At 41.1% G+C, this 20,872-nt stretch overlaps 1 protein-coding gene across 1 annotated transcript in view; it reads left to right on the top strand.

The window, feature by feature from the left end:
- Positions 1–7,814: 7,814 nt before the first annotated feature.
- The window catches only part of vit (vitrin), a gene marked incomplete at both ends in the record, with an annotated part of 38,296 nt that continues 25,238 nt past the window's right edge, over positions 7,815–20,872 (top strand). Inside the window, 10 exons of the mRNA XM_080740657.1 lie at positions 7,815–7,848; positions 12,177–12,260; positions 12,906–12,971; positions 13,693–13,849; positions 14,883–15,016; positions 15,192–15,269; positions 17,008–17,193; positions 18,247–18,294; positions 18,732–18,770; positions 18,869–18,919. Coding sequence (XP_080596783.1) covers positions 7,815–7,848; positions 12,177–12,260; positions 12,906–12,971; positions 13,693–13,849; positions 14,883–15,016; positions 15,192–15,269; positions 17,008–17,193; positions 18,247–18,294; positions 18,732–18,770; positions 18,869–18,919 — 877 coding nt within the window. The remainder of the gene's footprint in view (positions 7,849–12,176; positions 12,261–12,905; positions 12,972–13,692; positions 13,850–14,882; positions 15,017–15,191; positions 15,270–17,007; positions 17,194–18,246; positions 18,295–18,731; positions 18,771–18,868; positions 18,920–20,872) is intronic.

Raw genomic sequence — 20,872 nt, 5'->3', positions numbered from 1 at the left:
TAGGCAACATAGAAGGGGAACTTTCTTTTTTTATTTCCACACAACTCTCTGTCCTCTCAGGTATATTAATGACATACTGTAGTTCAATATTGAAAATGGGTGGTCTTCCCTTTTAATGCAGGGACAACAGGAAACCAAATGATGTTTTTCAGGCCAGCTTATTCAGCCAAGAATTCACCAAAAATCAAGAAAGTGACTTTTTATCAAACCAATTGCTGTAGTATGACCAGGGGGAGCACCCTAGTGGTGACAATGATAATCAGGGTAATACACTTCATAATTTGTTCCCTATTGATTTTTACAGCAGAGAAGAATTCACCAAAATTCAACAAAGTTAATTTCTACCAAACTAATTGCTGTAGTATGACCAGGGGGAGTCCCTTAGTGGTGACAATGATAATCTTTGTACTACACTTCATAATTTTTTCCCTATTGATTTTTACAGCAGAGAAGAATTCACCATAATTCAACAAAGTTAATTTCTACCAAACTAATTGCTGTAGTATGACCAGGGGGAGCCCCCTAGTGGTGAGAATGATTTTCAGTGTACTACACTTCACCAAAATTCAACAAAGTTAATTTCTACCAAACTAATTGCTGTAGTATGACCAGGGGGAGCCCCCTAGTAGTGAGAATGATTTTCAGTGTACTACACTTCATAATTTTTTCCCTATTGATTTTTACAGCAGAGAAGAATTCACCAAAATTTAACAAAGTTAATTTCTACCAAACTAATTGCTGTAGTATGACCAGGGGGAGTCCCCTAGTGGTGACAATGATAATCTTTGTACTACACTTCATACCTTTTTCCCTATTGATTTTTACAGCAGAGAAGAATTCACCAAAATTCAACAAAGTTAATTTCTACCAAACTAATTGCTGTAGTATGACCAGGGGGGAGTCCCCTAGTGGTGACAATGATAATCTTTGTACTACACTTCATAATTTTTTCCCTATTGATTTTTAAAGCAGAGAAGAATTCACCAAAATTCAACAAAGTTAATTTCTACCAAACTAATTGCTGTAGTATGACCAGGGGAGTCCCCTAGTGGTGAGAATGATTTTCAGTGTACTACACTTCATAATATTTTCCCTATTGATTTTTACAGCAGAGATGAATTCACCAAAATTCAACAAAGTTAATTTCTACCAAACTAATTGCTGTAGTATGACCAGGGGGGAGTCCCCTAGTGGTAACAATGATAATCTTTGTACTACACTTCATAATCTTTTCCCTATTGATTTTTACAGCAGAGAAGAATTCACCAAAATTCAACAAAGTTAATTTCTACCAAACTAATTGCTGTAGTATGACCAGGGGGAGCCCCCTAGTAGTGAGAATGATTTTCAGTGTACTACACTTCATAATTTTTTCCCTATTGATTTTTACAGCAGAGAAGAATTCACCAAAATTTAACAAAGTTAATTTCTACCAAACTAATTGCTGTAGTATGACCAGGGGGGAGTCCCCTAGTGGTGACAATGATAATCTTTGTACTACACTTCATACTTTTTTCCCTATTGATTTTTACAGCAGAGAAGAATTCACCAAAATTCTACAAAGTTAATTTCTACCAAACTAATTGCTGTAGTATGACCAGGGGGGAGTCCCCTAGTGGTGACAATGATAATCTTTGTACTACACTTCATAATTTTTTCCCTATTGATTTTTACAGCAGAGAAGAATTCACCAAAATTCAACAAAGTTAATTTCTACCAAACTAATTGCTGTAGTATGACCAGGGGGAGTCCCCTAGTGGTGAGAATGATTTTCAGTGTACTACACTTCATAATATTTTCCCTATTGATTTTTACAGCAGAGATGAATTCACCAAAATTCAACAAAGTTAATTTCTACCAAACTAATTGCTGTAGTATGACCAGGGGGGAGTCCCCTAGTGGTAACAATGATAATCTTTGTACTACACTTCATAATTTTTTCCCTATTGATTTTTACAGCAGAGAAGAATTCACCAAAATTCAACAAAGTTAATTTCTACCAAACTAATTGCTGTAGTATGACCAGGGGGAGTCCCCTAGTGGTGAGAATGATTTTCAGTGTACTACACTTCATAATTTTTTCCCTATTGATTTTTACAGCAGAGAAGAATTCACCAAAATTCAACAAAGTTAATTTCTACCAAACTAATTGCTGTAGTATGACCAGGGGGAGCCCCCTAGTGGTGACAATGATAATCTTTGTACTACACTTCATAATTTTTTCCCTATTGATTTTTACAGCAGAGAAGAATTCACCAAAATTCAACAAAGTTAATTTCTACCAAACTAATTGCTGTAGTATGACCAGGAGGAGCCCCCTAGTGGTGAGAATGATTTTCAGTGTACTACACTTCATAATTTGTTCCCTATTGATTTTTAAAGCAGAGAAGAATTCACCAAAATTCAAGAAAGTTAATTTCTACAAAACTAATTGCTGTAGTATGACCAGGGGGAGCCCCCTAGTGGTGAGAATGATTTTCAGTGTACTACACTTCATAATTTGTTCCCTATTGATTTTTAAAGCAGAAGAATTCACCAAAATTCAACAAAGTTAATTTCTACCAAACTAATTGCTGTAGTATGACCAGGGGGGAGTCCCCTAGTGGTAACAATGATAATCTTTGTACTACACTTCATAATTTTTTCCCTATTGATTTTTACAGCAGAGAAGAATTCACCAAAATTCAACAAAGTTAATTTCTACCAAACTAATTGCTGTAGTATGACCAGGGGGAGTCCCCTAGTGGTGAGAATGATTTTCAGTGTACTACACTTCATAATTTTTTCCCTATTGATTTTTACAGCAGAGAAGAATTCACCAAAATTCAACAAAGTTAATTTCTACCAAACTAATTGCTGTAGTATGACCAGGGGGAGCCCCCTAGTGGTGACAATGATAATCTTTGTACTACACTTCATAATTTTTTCCCTATTGATTTTTACAGCAGAGAAGAATTCACCAAAATTCAACAAAGTTAATTTCTACCAAACTAATTGCTGTAGTATGACCAGGAGGAGCCCCCTAGTGGTGAGAATGATTTTCAGTGTACTACACTTCATAATTTGTTCCCTATTGATTTTTAAAGCAGAGAAGAATTCACCAAAATTCAAGAAAGTTAATTTCTACAAAACTAATTGCTGTAGTATGACCAGGGGGAGCCCCCTAGTGGTGAGAATGATTTTCAGTGTACTACACTTCATAATTTGTTCCCTATTGATTTTTAAAGCAGAAGAATTCACCAAAATTCAAGAAAGTTCATTTCTACAAAACTAATTGCTGTAGTATGACCAGGGGGAGCCCTCTAGTGGTGACAATGCTTTTCAGTGTACTACACTTCATAATTTGTTATTTTTATGGTGCTACACTTCATAATATGTTAACTACTGCGTCATTATGCAAGGAAGCCATGGGAAAAGAGATTTTTATTCTATGGCCTACGGTTCAAGAGTTATAGGCCAAAATGTAAAGTGGGCTTTTATAGCGCCACCATGAGGCAAACTGGTGTAATTCGTTTTTGATATGCATAGGCCTCTGGACATGTAGGCTGTACAAATTCCGATTGAAATCACAAACCTACGGTTCAAGAATTATAGGCCATAATGTAAAGTGGGCTTTTATAGCGCCACCATGAGGTAAACTGGTGTAATTCGTTTTTGATATGCATAGGCCTCTGGACATGTAGGCTTTACAAATTCTGAGGAATTTTTTCCAGAGCTTTACAAACAGGTGTTTCGTTCGAAACACCTTTTCCCATTCAAGTCAATAGGGGAAAAATAAAAATTATATAAATATCCCAAATAACTGCTGTAGTACACTCACAAGTACACCATTGATGTCTGAAGTGAATTTGGTTGTAATACATTGCATATTCATAAAGCTATTGAATATTTTCGCTTTCAGTGTTGCACTTTGTAGACGGTCCCTAGCCGCTCGCCTACCGTTCAGCTTTACATAGAGACGCATGTAATCTGTCAAACTCGGAGGTTGTTTTTTTTGGATGGAAATCAAGTTGTAGTTGTTTCTCTAGCTAACCAGGATAAGAATGAGACGTTTTTTGTGGTTTTGTAATGTTTCGTTCCTCAGCTATTGAGCCCGGAAAAGCGAATCTGTGAATCTCTTGCTATCTTTACTTCAGTGCAGTAGTCAGTAGGCCTAGAAGCAGATGACATGCACACTATGTAATGATGAAATCGCCTGCTGTTGGTGGCTTGCTGAATTATGAATATGATTTATTGCAAAGGTAATAGGCTACGTCAAGCACAAATATATGCTGACAAGTTCACAATGCTTGCAGCACCGGAATGTCGGAGCCTCGGAGGATGACACGAGCAAGCATCTCCTCCTGAACTAAACTGCCTGCCCTTGGGGGCTGTTGCTCTGCGCTGGTGGTGGAAACATTGCGCGCTTGGAGAGTGGGATGGACTGACTCACTGAAGGGGGGTAGCCTATGCTCTGCTCTGGACTGGCCCCGTCCCGTTCACTTCTCCACTTTTAATGAGCGAACAGCTCCCTGCACAGAACTAACTCCACTCCATCATGCAGACCTAAAGTCCAGGTGGAAGTTGTGCTGATTGGCTTCACGCGTGTTTTGCACCGTTGATCCGGATTGTGTATTTTCCATGCAATGAACCACCAGGTTATATTATACTGACATTTCCTCTGGGGATTTCTTACTTTGGGAATTACATTCTGCCGCAGGTAAGTTCTCTCTCTCTGCTCTGTTACTGTAAACCTAACGTAGCGTGGAGTGAAATATGGGGGTTCTACTGTTTTTATTACTGCGCGTCACGGCGTGGAATTCACTTTGCCTCGATATGGAGCTGCTTGTATTTGGTGGTACATAGGCCTATAATAGGCCTAATGTGTTGTTTTAATATAGTCTATATTAGCCTACATATAAAAGAAATCCATTGCACGGTAAAATAACCTATTGATTTTCATTTGATTATTTTTCATTTGATTATTTTCATTCATGTAGGTTATGTAGGATAATTAAATCGTCATACTTGAGTCGTGAAGATTTAAGGGTTTACTTTGGGCATTATTTAATATTAAAGCAGATTCAATATGTCAATACTGCAGCACCCACTTTTATGTGGACTTGACCTGGTTGGTTGCCTGTACACTGCTGAGCTCTGCATGCATGCATGCTGCCTCCCCCCTTTCCTTTCTCAATTGATTTGACTGAAACACGTTTTGGAAAGTGAAGCCACTAGTCATCATTCAGAGCACAACCCCTCCTGTGTGATAGGTTACTTGAAATCCTTTGAAATGTATGTTTTTATTTGAATTTTTGTGGTTATTAGCATCAGCTGCTTGTTTATTTATGCATATCCTATAATGTACATTTGATTTCATTTTATTTAGATCTGTATTGTTTTACATACTTCTTTCATTGTGTGTGGTTAAGAAGTAAAAGGGATTATATTTCAGCTGGTTGTTGGACAAATTATGTCCAAGCAGCAATAGAGTTTACAAGCTCTGACTTGCATGCAAAGACATGGCCAAGAATTAAAGTAATTCAGTCTGCACTCAATAAACAAACAATGTGCCTCAGCCCATGCAGCTGAGCTGGAATATGAAATGCACAAGACTGGAAATGACCCTGTAGAGACATGTTGGGCTCTCCCCTGCCTCTGATCTCTTGCATTGGTCTGTCTCCTTGGCTTGTTTCTACAGCACTTGGCACACTTAAATGTGCTTTAAGGACATTTTTAACACCTGTAAATGTTGGAATTTACCACTACCTGGCCACTTCTTTGGTGCTGGGCGTGGGTGAATTGCTGCTTTAAAAACCACCCATGTCGTCACTCGGAGACACTGTAAAACCATGCTCACAGCTGGTCTTGATATTGGCCTATATGCATCCATTTCATCCAATATCCTCCATTCATTTTATGCCTGGCTCTGGCTCCATAGAAAAGGAATGTGTTTTTACACAGTTACTGCTGCCATGCAGTTAACATGAATTATGGTGATTTTCTTTAGGAAGGGACGTCCATGGATTTATGTCCGGTTCTTCTTCTTCTTCACCATGATTGATGGTCACTGTATTTGCTGAAGAGTTCAGATTGTCAGCAGATAACACTTTGAATGTCTCAACTATATCTGCTAAGTAGAAAGGTGCAATTCTGGGAAATTGCAAGTGTGGTTGCACTGAAGCGGGACACCATTACCATTTTTATTATATATTTTGATGTCATATGAAGATGACAACAGTGACAACAGTGTGTGAAGCATGACCAAAAACTTCACCTCTCTTTTAACCTCTCGAAGGTTAACAAAAAGCAGGTTCACTTTGCTGGCAAAAAAATCTTGGACCGAGAACAATAGTGTGTTACCTATAGCAACCACACTAATTATATTTGTCAGCGAATACCACAAAAGTTGATGCATTATTGCCCAAATAGGCGAAAAATGTATGTTTCCTCACCAGGGCTACTCACACAGTAAAAGCTTCAGGGTCCATTTGTACACTTATGGGCCTGTAATGGTCCATTTGGTTACATTTGTACACTCTTGAGTTGTAAATGCATAAGTTAAACCCATGAGGATTTTACTGTGTACACAGCTAAATTCTGGTTCCATTAGGGTGAAATAAACAATCAGGACTTGTAACGTGTACCTGCCCACCATTGTACAGTAGCAGAGCCAGGTGTGTGTGGTCTGTTGTCATGCTTTGTGAATCTATTGTGAGGCGAGCTTAGAAATGGGCCCAGACAGCTACTATACACATCCTGTTTGCACCGCAGCTGCCTGTGCTTTATCATTATGTTATCGCTAGACACCTTTATCAGCTTTTTTCATTGGAAAACATTGGAGGATTCCAGTCTACAGTATCACATTTCTGTTGGCGAGGGGAAAAAGGCCCATGAATGTGCTGCCACACTATGCAACAGGAGATCCCGTTCCAACACAATATTCGTTTTTGCAGAACTGCTTTGCTTGGTATTAGTTAGTTACATACAATCCACTGATGTAATGATGTGGTGAGAATGTTGGGTCCAGTGCAATAGGGGTTTAATTACCCAAACCATGTGATATGTCTGAGCTGTTGAGTATTGTAGAAGTGGCCGAGGCAGCTTAAGGATAGCAAAAGGTTTACACAGACGTGCACAATCAAATCAAAGAATGGAATATCAGGTGATGGATGCATGAAAACCGAAAAACAGAAGACCATATATTTTACCACCACAGTGACGTTTCATACTCTTTCTCAGTCCATTCTCAGTCAGTTTTCAGCTTAAGAATGCACTGAGCGGGTCATCTACATTTTCTAGCGAGGCCTTCAAAACAACGCTGGTTGGTTGTGCTAATTTGTCACAGATGTTTGCAAATAAAGTGCATTCACTTAAGCACACTTTATACAGTGTTGTTTGCAGAGAATAACACATTGTAAATCAGTTATTTGATCGTACCATGAGGTACAATGTGTCGGGAGCCTGCAGTTCTTGATCAGCATCCCTGCTTTGGTAGGAGAGATGCACTGTTAGGAATGCCCAAAGAACTCATGATGGAAAACTAAAGCATACTTGCCCCATAAATGTGTCTAATGCTCAGAACAGGTGTTTTTAAGGCGAGTGTACCGGGTAGGCCTATCTATGTCCCCCAGGTTCTATGTTCCCCGGATACTCTGTTCCCCGCTTCCCTAACCCTAACCCTTATTACTAACCCTAAGGTAAGTGGGGAACATAGACCCTGGAGAACATAGGGACGACCCCTTTTCAAGCTAAATACAGATACAATAATGTGTCCCCGCCCATGTTGTGATTTATGATGATAAGTAGTGAGTGTGTGAAAGTCCTGGCATACCATGACACACTGCAAAGCTATCTACCGGTACGCAGGTGATGGGCGATAAGTCTTCTGGATCGGTTTGTTTTGTTTTTATCCTGCTTGGAGATTTGTGTCTCTGCAAGTCCCCTCAAGATCTACTGTCTGCTGTTCAGGGAACTCCCCGCTGTTTGGGAAAGGATATCATTTGGGTTGCATTTCATAGCTGCATGGAAAAAACACTGTGAAACCAGAAAATGAGAACCCGAATGATTGCCACCCTCTATTCCATTCACACAGTAAAATCGTGTGTTAATTTAACTCCAAAGACAAAGTGTGTGCAAATGAAACCAAATTGTTTGATTCCATTACACTTTGTGTTAAATTAGTTAAATTAAATTGACGCTAAGGAGTTTATAGTGCACCGTCCTTTGACTTCTCTCAGGAAAAAACAAAAAACAACAAAAACAAAACAAAACAGGAACCGTTTAAACCCTCAAGAATCATCTCAGAATCCATTTCCTTTATGTTCTTCATATAAAAGAAAGTTAATCAAAAAAACTATGGAGCCAGCCAACCATTAAACCCTAAGAATCCTTTATTAAACAAAAATAGTATGAACATAACACGTGAAGATATGGGTCTACAGCAGGATTTAGTGTCGATGTCTTCACAGACGTTTGACAAATTGAGCTCTGTAGTTTGCTTTATCCAGCGGAGGTCTGGTCTTCCACAGACGCATATATCTGCCCCAGCTTGTTCCGAGACTCAGCTGTCTTCCCTGCAAGTGCACATTGGAGTCCAATCTGCCTGGCTGTCAAAGCACAACACTGTGGGGGAAAAAAAAGTTTCAATACTTGTTATGAATGCAAAATAATAATACGGCACATAGAAAGTCGTACAATGGACATTGCACGAGTTGACTCTTGGTGACTTCTGTCACAGCTGTGCTGGTTGACCTTTTCAGTATTCCGTGTTGTGAGAAATCGTACAATTCCATGCACCGGCCGCCTCTGAAACACACAGACTCAGTGTTAAAGTGACGTGTCCAAACCGAGTATTCAAACCCCACGTGGGAGACCAAACCTCTAACGCTCTTCTAAGATGGAATCCTTGCCTGGCCAGAGCTTGTGCTTTTGACTGAACTACTTGTCAACTAGTATGAGTCCTACCTGACCTGACACCAGGTTTTACATTTATTAGCGGAAGAGAAGGAGACCAACTACAACCACTGCAGATGTGCTTCGTTATGTTGCATCGTCTCATCCATTAGAACAGGGGTCTTCAACATTTTCAGGCCAAGGACCTCTTAGCTGAGAGAGAGATGAAGCAGGGACCCCCAGATTCCATATGGTTTCATCGTTTGACAACAAAATTATCAGTGTATTTTGGATTCATGTCAATTTGTGTTATCAGATATGTAACCACTTGAACCGTCAATACTTAATAAACTTGACCTTTCACTCTGTACTTAGTGTGCTCTTTTTTATCCTCTACACCAAACCTCTTTTGCTGCGCTGCGAGGCGTTGTGAGCTTATAGATCAGCTATTTTTGACTAAAGTTCTCAAAATATGGACTTTAGGGTTCAAGTGGTTAATATAAAAGAGAAAAAAGGTTTCTATCACACAAAGATTTGAAGGACACCCTGTAGTAACTCTGAGGACCCCTAAGGGTCCCGGACCCCCTGTTGAAGACCCCTGCATTGAATAAGTTACGGATTGCAGCACTGAGGGCACTGAGGGTCTTGAGGTGTGTTGCTAATATGTCACTCAGCTACTAATCCTGTATTACATGGAACACTGACTGAACTGCATGGCATCTGATCCAGCCTCAGGGTTGAGGGTTCTCTGTATGATCACGTCTCCACTCCATCAAATGAAAGCTGCCAGCGTGTGGCAGCAGTGACGTACTGTACTACTGTACCAGACGCTGCCTCCTGTGCGCGAGGCATGGCATTCCACAGTTAACCGGGAGGCTTCAATCAGGGGTGTTGCACCAAATTCTGGGCCCTGGGTACAGGGATTCACTGCGGGCCCCCCATGAATATTCTTCACAGGGTGGAGGGGGTTTAACCCATTTAGACTGGGAACGCATTATTACGCTTTATTTTGTGTTTTAACTATTGAAAAATAGCACATGCTCACAGCGCGGCACTCTGTGTGGCGCTGCGAGCTTGTAGATCTGTTACAGTAGGCTATTTTAGAAAAATCGTGAAAATGTGTGCAAGTCTTTGAATATTGTTGAGCACTGTGGTGCTCAAACTTTTTTACATGAAGGACCCCCAAACTGATATGTATTTGGCCACGAACCCCCATCTCAAAATATTTAGTTCTAGGGACCTCCCAGAAGCAAAATTTGAGTTACAAATGTTCGCTTAAAAAATACATATATTCAAAGATTTGCACACATTTTCACAACTTTAAAAAAATAGCAGATCTTCAAGCAGCACGGCACTCGGTTCCGCGCTGTGAGCTTGTATATCTGCTATTATTCAATAGCTAAAGTATAAAATAAGTACGGCTCCTCCACCTTGGGCCCTAGTAACTCAGTCCCACTCCCCCCCCCCCTTGTGACGCCCCTGGCTTCAATCGTCACCTTCCCCTGTGATGAGTTCTGCCTCGCTGCCCTGGCGTAGGCCAGGAATTGGCTGCTCGCAGGGGGCGGCGGTCGCCCCCCAGTTCCTGGCCTAAAAGCATGATGCAGGGCAGTGGGGCAGAACCTCTAAGCTGTCTGTGTGTGAAGGACACAGGGGACGACTTTCTCTGTCTGTCACTGTGTGATTACAAGCTCTGCAGGCGTACAAAACCAACACAGTAAAATTCCAGTCAGTGTGCAAGTCCTTGTCCACATGTGCCTTGGTGTGGTTTACATCCTCAGAGTGAATGAATGAGTGAATGAGTGAATGAAAGAAACAATTAAATAAACACATGTACATGTACATGTACCGTACAAGTATTTTTCTCCCCCGCAAAAAAACGTCCCAATTTACAATACATTTGCAACATATTGTTACTTTTATATTTTCTCTATCTTTGCCCTCATTTACTACTCCATCATCTATTAATAATATGTATTCTTTGTTCGATCAGGTGGTCCAACGAGCATCCATAGAGAACAATCCTTACCGAAATTGCACCACAGCACAATCATAACAAGCCTTTCATTCTCATTGACGGGAGTCACTGGACCCACATGTTGTGATGGGAGAAGAGCTCTTGTTTTGTACCACTCAATAACGTCCCTGCATATACTTCATCGTTAACCAATGCTTGTCTTTAGTCAGGCTGTTATTGGTGTTTGGTATGTGACTCACTGTGAGTGCTACTGTATATCTGCAGACCAGATTCAGGTGTAGAACACTATATTAATGCTTTGGAGATATGCAGAGCACAAGAAATCAGGATTATCAGCTTCATTTTGGAGTTTTGGAGTTGGAATTGAACCAAATGGACCCTCCTCCATTTGTACAGGATTTTACACCTGCGTATTATTACTACAAACGACTTGTGGCGTCTGGTTTGCCGCCTTGGCAACCAAGTTATGTTCTTGTTGACACAAAGATCTGACATTGTTTTATTGACCTTTTATGAGTGAAGCGCATTCAAGCTCACTCGCTCTGAGACATTTCCGTATGTACTGTAAACACTGATAGGTTTTTGAAGTCGTGAATCAACTTGCCGTGCCAATAAATTGCCAATGATAGATTTATGATGGAATGGAGCTGGGTTCATTTATGCTATTATGTTTGTAATGTCTGTATTACATTAGTAATGGAACGCCCTTGGTATTTTGGGAGTACCTCACACATCTAGACTTGTGTCTAACCAGCCTAGAGTTTCTTGAACAATGTTGCTATAGATGCCCTGCTCATTTTTTAAGCCTTTTGTAATCAGCCATAATTAGAGATGATCTAACTCTGACGCTAGCTTCTACAAAGTCCTCATTTAACCTGCCTAGAAGAGAGAGAGAGAGAGAGAGAGAGAGAGAGAGAGAGAGAGAGAGAGAGAGAGAGCATAACGAGGTGATTATGCCCATTTAACATTACCTGTAAAACAAGGTGCTTTATGCACATTACCTCAAAGAGAATATATTTCTTGATTCTAAATAGACCGACACATTGGTATAGGGCCAAATCTGTCAAATGTATAGCATTGGAAATTTCTCTCTCCAGTTATGTCTCAATGTCCAGTTAGTTGCCTATTCAAAAAGCTTTCAAGGAGGGAGTTTTTTGAGAAACTGAAAAACTAACACTTTCAGCAGAGTAAGATCTTCAGTGTTAAATTAACCCAGAGTGACCACTTGGTCCTGTTTCTACGTGATTAAACAAAGTCTGCGGAATTTACTATGAAATAAAAGATGATGACGTCTTGCTCCTCTCTGGTTCTCCTCTGTCTCCTGCAGGGTGTGGGGTTATACAAGAACATCTGGCCAACCTGCTACCACCACCCACCATGACCAGACTACCATTCACTGTCATGTGCCTTGGTATGTCTGTCTGTCTGTCTGTCTGTCTGTCTGTCTGTCTGTCTGTCTGTCTGTCTGTCTGTCTCTCTCTCTCTCTCTCTCTCTCTCTCTCTCACACAGCACTAAGGGCTGATGCTCCAATTTTAGAGACAAATTTATTTTGGTTCGGCTCTGTCTAAACTAGTTCCGGGGGGCGGATACCGCCATTAATTCGGCTGCTCGGTGCTGCCGAGATTTTGTGGCTCCCCGAACCGAGCCGAAATAAATTCGCCTCTAAAAGTGGAATATGCATGGGCCCTAATTCTCTACTGACACAAACCAAGTGTAAATGGAACATAGTGAAAACACACAGTGCATACTGTAGCTCAGTGTTTCCCCAACAATGGGTTGGGAGTCGGGATCCATTTGTGGGTCTGTAGACGATTTTTTATAATAAATTCATAAAAGCAAAAGTTTTCCAGGAATAAAATCTAACATTTTTCAATAAAAAAAAAATATATGTATATCTGGCAGATGGTCCTCCCCCTTGGTGTTAATCCATTACTGCATTTGATTATTGTGTATTTATGAACATTATTTTAACATACAAATCCTCTGTGTACATTAAACAGGCTGATGCTTATGTTACCGTGGAGTTGTGTTAACCTCTTCTATGTTCCCCCACAGGCCTCCTTCTGTCCAGTATTTGCTGGGCCAAGCCAAACGGATCAAAGAACAAGAAACCAAAGCAAGGTTACACATCACACAAGAACAAGCCTATAATCTGGGTGTCAGCCCTTGTATTATCATCTCCACCTACTCTCTTTGTCACAGGGGTGTGGTCAATTCCCTTTCAGTTCACCCTATTGCAAATACTGTACATTGAAAGTATAATTCCTACTATTAAGTTACCCTCATTGTACTTTATGTAAGACTGTCAAATGTATGTTACATAGTAACATACATTTACACAGTATAGCTATTTATCAACAGCGCGTTGACATGTTGATTTGAGGTATTTTGTTCACTTAAGAGCCAATGAGTGAAAGTGTTTTACCTTTTATGGGTGTGGCCACAGGGGTGTGGTGGACACAGTACATAAACACTGGCATACAGTTGATTCCTACTCTTCTCCATGGTTGAATCAACATGGTTTTGCTTTGATGATGTTTGCACCAAAAGATGTCCAGTGTTTTATTTAGAAATAAACTGTATTTCCCGAATTGGATGAATTAAAGGACAACTCTGCACTGAATACCATCTAGGCTCATTTTCCTAGTTCTGTTGATCCCAAATGACTGTCCATGGGGTCTATTAGGCAGAAATGCCCCTGTTGTCCAGTTTCCCCAGCAGCCCTCATGGCATAGAGTGGAGCCTATAAGCCTATTGCTACTTAATAAATTTGTTGCAGTCAAAAGGTTTTTTTGTGTGAATTGACCCCAACCCTTCTCTCCTGTGCACACCCTGGCCTCAGTCGTTCCAGCCATAGAGTGTGACATCCGAGCAGGAAAGGTCAACCTCCCAGAGTTCATAGTGAAATGTCCATCGCACTGTAAGGAGACCAAGCAGCAGGTCTATGGAACAGGAGTCTTCGCCTCCATCTCCAGCATCTGCAACGCAGCCATCCACAGGTACTGTACAGCGACCAGGGGTGTCGCACCAAATTCTAGGCCCTGGGTACAAGGATTCATTGCGGGCCCCCCATGAATGTTCTTCATGGGGGGAGGGGGTTTAACCCATTTTGAAAAATAGCAGATATACAAGCTCACAGCGCGGCACCGAGTGCCACGCTGCAAGCTTGTGGATCTACTATTTTTGAATAATCGTGAAAATTTGTGCTTTGAATATTTCAAATCCTTCTAAGGTTTTTTTTTTGGTGCTCAAACCTTTTCATGTGAAGGACCACCAAAATTATATGTATTTGGCCACGGACCCCCATCTCAAAATAGTTTGTTCCAGAAGCAAAATTTTAGTTACAAATGTTTGCTTAAAAATACATCATATTCAAAGATTTGCACACATTTTTCAAAAATAGCAGATCTACAAGCTCTGAGCTTATATATCTACTATTTTTCAATATCTAAAGTATAAACTAATTAAGGCCCCTCCACCTTGGACCCTAGTAACTCAGTCCCCCCCCCCCCCCCCCCCCCCCCTTGTGACGCCCCTGACAGCGACTGGACTGTCAAACTGCAATGATAAAATGTGATGTACTCTCCTTGTTTTAATAGCGTTTATAAAACATCCCAACGTAATTACCGCCCTGCACAGGTACAACGACTGGACTGTCAAGCCGCAATGATAAAATGTGATGTACTCTCCTTGTTTTAATAGCGTTTATAACATCCCAACGTAATTACTGCCCTGCAGGAGAAACCAGTGTTTTCACTCACTTAACGCTGGTGACTCCCAGTGATTTCACGGTGTTGTAATGAAAAAGACATGAAAAAACCCCAAACATAAAGCACCCGTGGCATAACGCCATAGTAGTGGTTGACGATGAAAAGAGCAGCTGCATGATTTTTCTTTTTTTCTCTTTTTTTGCCCCAGAGACTGGGAGTAGTCGTTTCACATGTTGGTGTGTAGAGTAGCTTATATGCATCGTTGTGGCAGATAGACAATTTCACAGCATTCCTTACAGACGGTTTGAATTTTGATTCACAGCGGCGTCATCACCAATTCGGGAGGAAAGGTGATTGTGAGGAAGATGGCCGGGCAGAATGTCTACAAGGGCAGCAATTCCAACGGCGTGCGCTCTCTGTCCCTGCCAAAATGGAGGGAGTCCTTTGTAGTCTCAGGTATACTGTCGCTCACCGTAAATCTGTCGTTACGACGCTATTGTGCGATGGAGCATGAATTAGCTTTAAACTTGCAAATTCAGCTACAAATAATGTTTGCACAATATAACGTGAATTGTGATAAAGTTAGGCCACAGTGCATGGAATTGATGTTGTGCTTTTTTTTGCGTTGCAGTGGGGAAGCCAAAGAAAGGTGTGATCTACCCATCTACTCTGGACTTCACCCCTTCAAGACCAACCTACGTGAAACCAAGTGAGGCTCATTTTGCACATATGGACTTTTGACTGTGGCAACAGTCCAACGAAGCAAAAAGGCCTTTTCTGCTAAATGTGGGGACGTACAGATGATGATTGGTTCGCTCTTACTTTCCAAGTTCCCATGCTCTGGTGGGACGGTCACAGATAGTTCAAGTTTTATTTGGAAACATCATTGCATAACAGTTTGAATTAGGATAATTATGACAGATGTCGATATGGTAGATACAGTCTGGATCAAACTTGCTCAGACTGAGAAACGGGTGTACACCGAGATCACCCTAACTTTTGGCATCTATCATTCTATCATCACTTCAGTCAAATCTCACGCCATGACATGCGGTGCAGCATTGTCTGGCAATCAGGTGGCATTTAAACATTATGCAGTAGCAACTATTCACTTAAAATAATGTAACTGAACATCTTAAGGAGCTAAGTAAGTATCCCTAACATAATTAGGGAGTTGTAATCACAGGATTTAGAGTTGACATAATTACAAGCATATAAAAGCGAGGTATTAAAAACAATCTATTAGTTTGGATGTTTTATCAGTCACCCTTTTAAAACGGGATCTTAAAGCTTTAACATTTATTCAGCTATCTCGAATGTGGCTTTATTTAGACCTACAGCGTAAGCACTCATGAGAGTACTTTGCCAACAGACAGACATCTCCAGGGTACACGGGATATAATCATAGTCATATAATCGGTGCTGGGTGAAATTGATATTCAAAACGTTTTCCAGTCATGACATAGCCTACATGTTGGTGTTATTTGTGTAGTTTGACAAAGGTTTTTCCCACATGGTAGACTATATGATAATCCCACTCACAACAATGTAGGAGTGCATGTTCCAGTGTGCCAAAATACGCTTGGCTGGGCCACGGAATGCGTTTCCTGGTTCAAGGGAGCTAGTATTCGACTGGTAAAGTGACAGACATCTGTGAGGTTGTGCACATTATTGCTTTTGTTATTGCATAAACGGGGTGCCATTGGAGGTTCCCAGGGAGCCGTCGATAAGATCTATGATTTTCGGCTTGAAGCTGTGTGTCAGGGGACTCCTTGTAACTGGGCTGACGAGCCGCTTCCAATGGTGCCAGACATGGACATTTAGTATGTCAACTTGTTTTCTTCTACAAACTCCCATTTCCTCCACCACCTTGTTATGCCATGGCACTGAAGGGGCCTGCCGACTAGAAGAGGGTTGCTCTCTATCTCTGTCCCCACAAAAGTAGCCCAATTACTGGGTGCAGCAGATGGGATACAGCCACTGTCCCACTACAATAAGAATTTCAAGATGTAGGCTAGGGGGATTTCAAGCCAGTTAGCTAGATAACAGATATTTAGCTAACTGAAATCTAAATGAATTGCATGATTTTAATTGCACAGGGAAGCCACATTGTTATTGTTATAATATAATGAAAGGCCCCGCTTGTTACTGGGTGGATTGAGAGAAGTTTGGCATTTCACAGTGATCACACAAGAAAACGATAAGGACAGGGCTTATTATGGGATGACCTCCTGACTGTCACAGTCTACAGATCACATGATCAGCACGGCATACAGGCACTTTGAACCCGGGCCGCGGTGGAGTTGGGGTACCGGACCGGTGCACCGTGTGCAGTGTGCAGTGTGTTGAAGAATGCCAAGAATGTGTGACAACACAGGAGTTACTGTAGATGCTCTTCCTCCATAATAACCTTTAATAACCTTTTACCATCTGCATCTTTCTTTCAGGTCAAAAGGAGGCCAAAGCAGCCGCTGTCACAACCATCCAACCCGTGACGACCCCCGAACCTACGACCACAACCACAACAGAGGCCACCACAACGCCAGAGCCCACCACCACCATCACCACCACGCTACCAACCACCACCACCACCGCCAAGGCTCGTGCTGCTGTCCACAAAGTCAGGGATGCAGGTGACTTACACACACATACACACACACACACACACACACACACACACACGCACACGCACAAGCACACGCACTCACACACTCACACTCACACTCACACTCACTCTCACTCTCACTCTCACTCACTCACTCACTCACTCACTCACTCACTCACTCACTCACTCCCGGATAAGCCCAAGCAAGCGTGCATACATGTTACATAGTGAGGGCTTGGAACGCAAATGGTGTAAGTGAAATTCCCTGAACTTTACATGACAGCTTTCCATTGATTTGAATTATTTAATTAAAAACAATATGTTTAAGCAATCTATACTTTAATGCAGATTATTAGGCTGCAATTAGCAATTAGAATTAGAATGCGATTAGAAGGTATTTTAAAATATACTTTTTTAATATAGTTTTTAATTATTACAATCGATGAAAAGCTGTTTTGTACATTTTTGAAAATGTCACTTACGCCCTTTGCGCTCCAAGCCCTCGATATTGATAGTACTTGGATCTATGTATGTATGCGGATTGTGTATTCACTCGGATGTAAATGCTTAGTACATCCTCTGATTAATAAAGGCAGCATTATTGATCCCTTAAGAACAATCCAGACTGATAGATCCAGTTACTGTGTCAACCAAAGAGGCATTGGCATCAACTGTGGAATTGCTCTCTGATCGGCCAATCAAAAACAAGCTTTCATTTGAGTGATGCTTGTCAAATTACAGCTGGTCGCTGATAACCTTGGGGCCGTACTGCTCTCCTACTCTACTGCCTGACCTTGCTGTACATTTGACTTGAACAGAAGCGTATATAATATTGATCACAAAATGAAAGCGATGTCAGATGGCGATCAGGTTGAGCGATCTGTCCCAGTGAACAGGTACTCGTGTATCTGTCTAATGATGTCCTAAATGAGAGTGTGCTTGCTTCTTGCCTCCCGTCATTTCTCTCTCTTTCTTTCTCTCACTCTCCCTCTCTTCCTCTCTCTCTTTCCTCCACCCTCACTCTTATCTTAATTTCTATCTTTCTTTTCTCACTGGGATCCAATGTGATTCTTCTATCTAGGCAGCAGTCACCCATACTTTGCTTCTGTTGCAGCAGCTGCCAGCTCAAGTAAGTGTAGAGAAAGCCTTATGGAGTCCCAGCATCTTGGTTGGTGCGATAGTGTGCTTTGATGTTGTTTCGGTGTTGTTTTCCAATCCCAGAAGTCCCACTTCTGGGATTGGTGTCCATCAGGATAAAATATATTCTTTATTAAAGCTTACCAGGGTATTAGTGTTCCTAAAGTAACTATTAAAGTGTGATCAGAGCAACTTTGTATACTTGAAATCATCTTTAACTTTCAGTTCTAACTTAAAATGTATTTTACAAATAATTCACTTGTTTTAAACCAAACACTTAAAACACAAATTCGTTCTAATGTAGACCTGTGAATTAAGCTACTGTATAGTATGTGCTTCTATTTAACCATAAGAACAACAAATTTACCAGGAATTAATGTTTAAAAATCACAAATAAATATTTCTTTAAAACTTTCAACATTGATATAGGGCAGTCACAGAATGGTCAAGGAAACGGTCCCAGCCAAGGTATGTCAACACTCTCATTGACTTTGAAGATCCTCAAAAGTCCTTCTCATAAGAAAATAATGATTCAAGTCTAACTAAACCGTCAAATCTCTTCAAAGTATTCAGAGGGACTGGCTATCCGAATAGATTTCCACAGCGCATTAATCCAGGTAAAACCAAGCTTTAATATTCCTGATGTGTCATTTGTCATGTGCCTTGTCTACCGTACCTTTGGAACAGGGCTAGCCCAAGTGTCTCTCTCACACACACACACACACACACACACACACACACACACACACACACACACACACACACACACACACACACACACACACACACACACACACACACACTCAAACACACACACACACACACACACACACACACTAGGGTTACCAACCGTCCCGTAAAATACGGGATCGTCCCTTTTTTGGAAACTAAAAGACGTGTCCCGTATTGAACTGATACGGGACGCTCTTTGTCCCGTATTTTAAGGTTGGGGGATAAATATGAATGACGGGATGATTTAATTGAGAAATGACAGCGATTCTGCCTGTCAGTGAGCGTCCACTTCCACTCTGCTCTCCTCTGAGACGACAAGTGCTGCATCCCATTGCTGGGTGTGGCGTTGCGCTGTTTGTAGGCGGCTCATTGGCTTATTAACACAGTGTTGCTAAGACACAGTCTCCGCCCCCTACACCAATCCCTTCCCATGGCTGTAGGTTCAGTCCACAAGCTGCCTGCGAGAGACGATATGAGTGCGTGCGAGCGAGCATACGATAGTGCTCGGCTCAGAACATTGTTTAATGTCTTGAAAAAAACGTGTGACAGAAGATTGTGTACAAACAGATTAGACATGAATCCATGATAGGTGATAGCCTAAACAACAAGTTGAAAAAGCAGGCAAGCAAGCAGAAAATAAGCCATGGGATGGTATTCCTGGGAACACTACTGTAGTCTTGTCTGCCAACTAAAGCGACCCCAGACAGGCTGGGATGTGAAATAACATAAGCATGCGTTGATTTTGTTTTTAAAACCTAATGGTTATTACTGTATGGCAATATGATTAAACTAGTGTTGGGTAACCAGAGAGTGGGCACATAAGAACCAGGTAGACCTAGGCTATATGTTTTGGAAAATTGAGAGAAATACAATATAGGACTACACTACATGATTTTAAGGTAATAGGTTAGGTGGCCCAAGGACACCCGAATTAATATTGTGAAAGGAAAAATATGATTTAATATAGGAAAATACCCGTTTTAGCCAACTTTATAACCGAAAATACCCGATTTTTCGGCGGCACCTTTGGCGCTGCAAGTTTCATTAGGATGTGTCCCGTATTTGAAACTCTGGGAGTTGGCAACCCTAACACACACACACACACACACGAAGATGAGTTTTGTTCTTTTATATGTCCCACAAGATACACACTCTTTCATTCTCACTGAGATACTATCTTTAATCTCTGCGTGGTATCTCTGTTCTCTATGTGCACAGCTGCCTACATGAATTTTACTACAGAGCCTTTACTACAGAGCCAACACAAGGCTGGACCCAGAATGTTCTGGAATGGCCCACTTTGTCTGTTCTGTTGTCTTTTAAAGTAGAACGCTTCCAAAACCCATTATTCACATGTATCCCACTGTCAAACGACAGATCGGCTTGCGTTCATCTTTCTTTAGTTCCCTATAGGAATGTCAATGTCAATCGTAAAGAAAAAAAAAAACCACACGAATGCAAAGAATGTCTTTCCCCTTTAAAATACCTTTTGCATTTGATGGCCCATCGTTACTATGATGGACCTTTGATGCACGTAGCACTTTTTAGTTGTCACAGTCTGAAATATGACTTGGGCAAATACCTGTGAGAGCATCCAGGGAGATTTTGTTTTAGGATTTTGGCATTATTTGTGTGGTTTGGAAATGTAAAATTAGAATTAAGAAAGTCATATAACATACCGTAATAACATACTGTAGCAAGAAGCACTCTGTGATCTCACAAAGTCAGTCTTCCCATTCTTTGTAAGTGGTACAGTTCCAGGCTTCAATCTTAGACTCATCATAGATTTGAGTTGTGTGTATGAATGATTCATGCTGAATATTTGCCCCACAGTACCA

The sequence above is a fragment of the Nannobrachium achirus genome (genome assembly GCF_963921795.1).
Source record: "Nannobrachium achirus genome assembly, chromosome: 13".
In the NCBI taxonomy this organism is placed as follows: Eukaryota; Metazoa; Chordata; class Actinopteri; order Myctophiformes; family Myctophidae; genus Nannobrachium; species Nannobrachium achirus.
The sequence above is the reverse complement of the archived record's forward strand: the minus strand, read 5'-3'. Positions and strand labels throughout refer to the sequence as shown.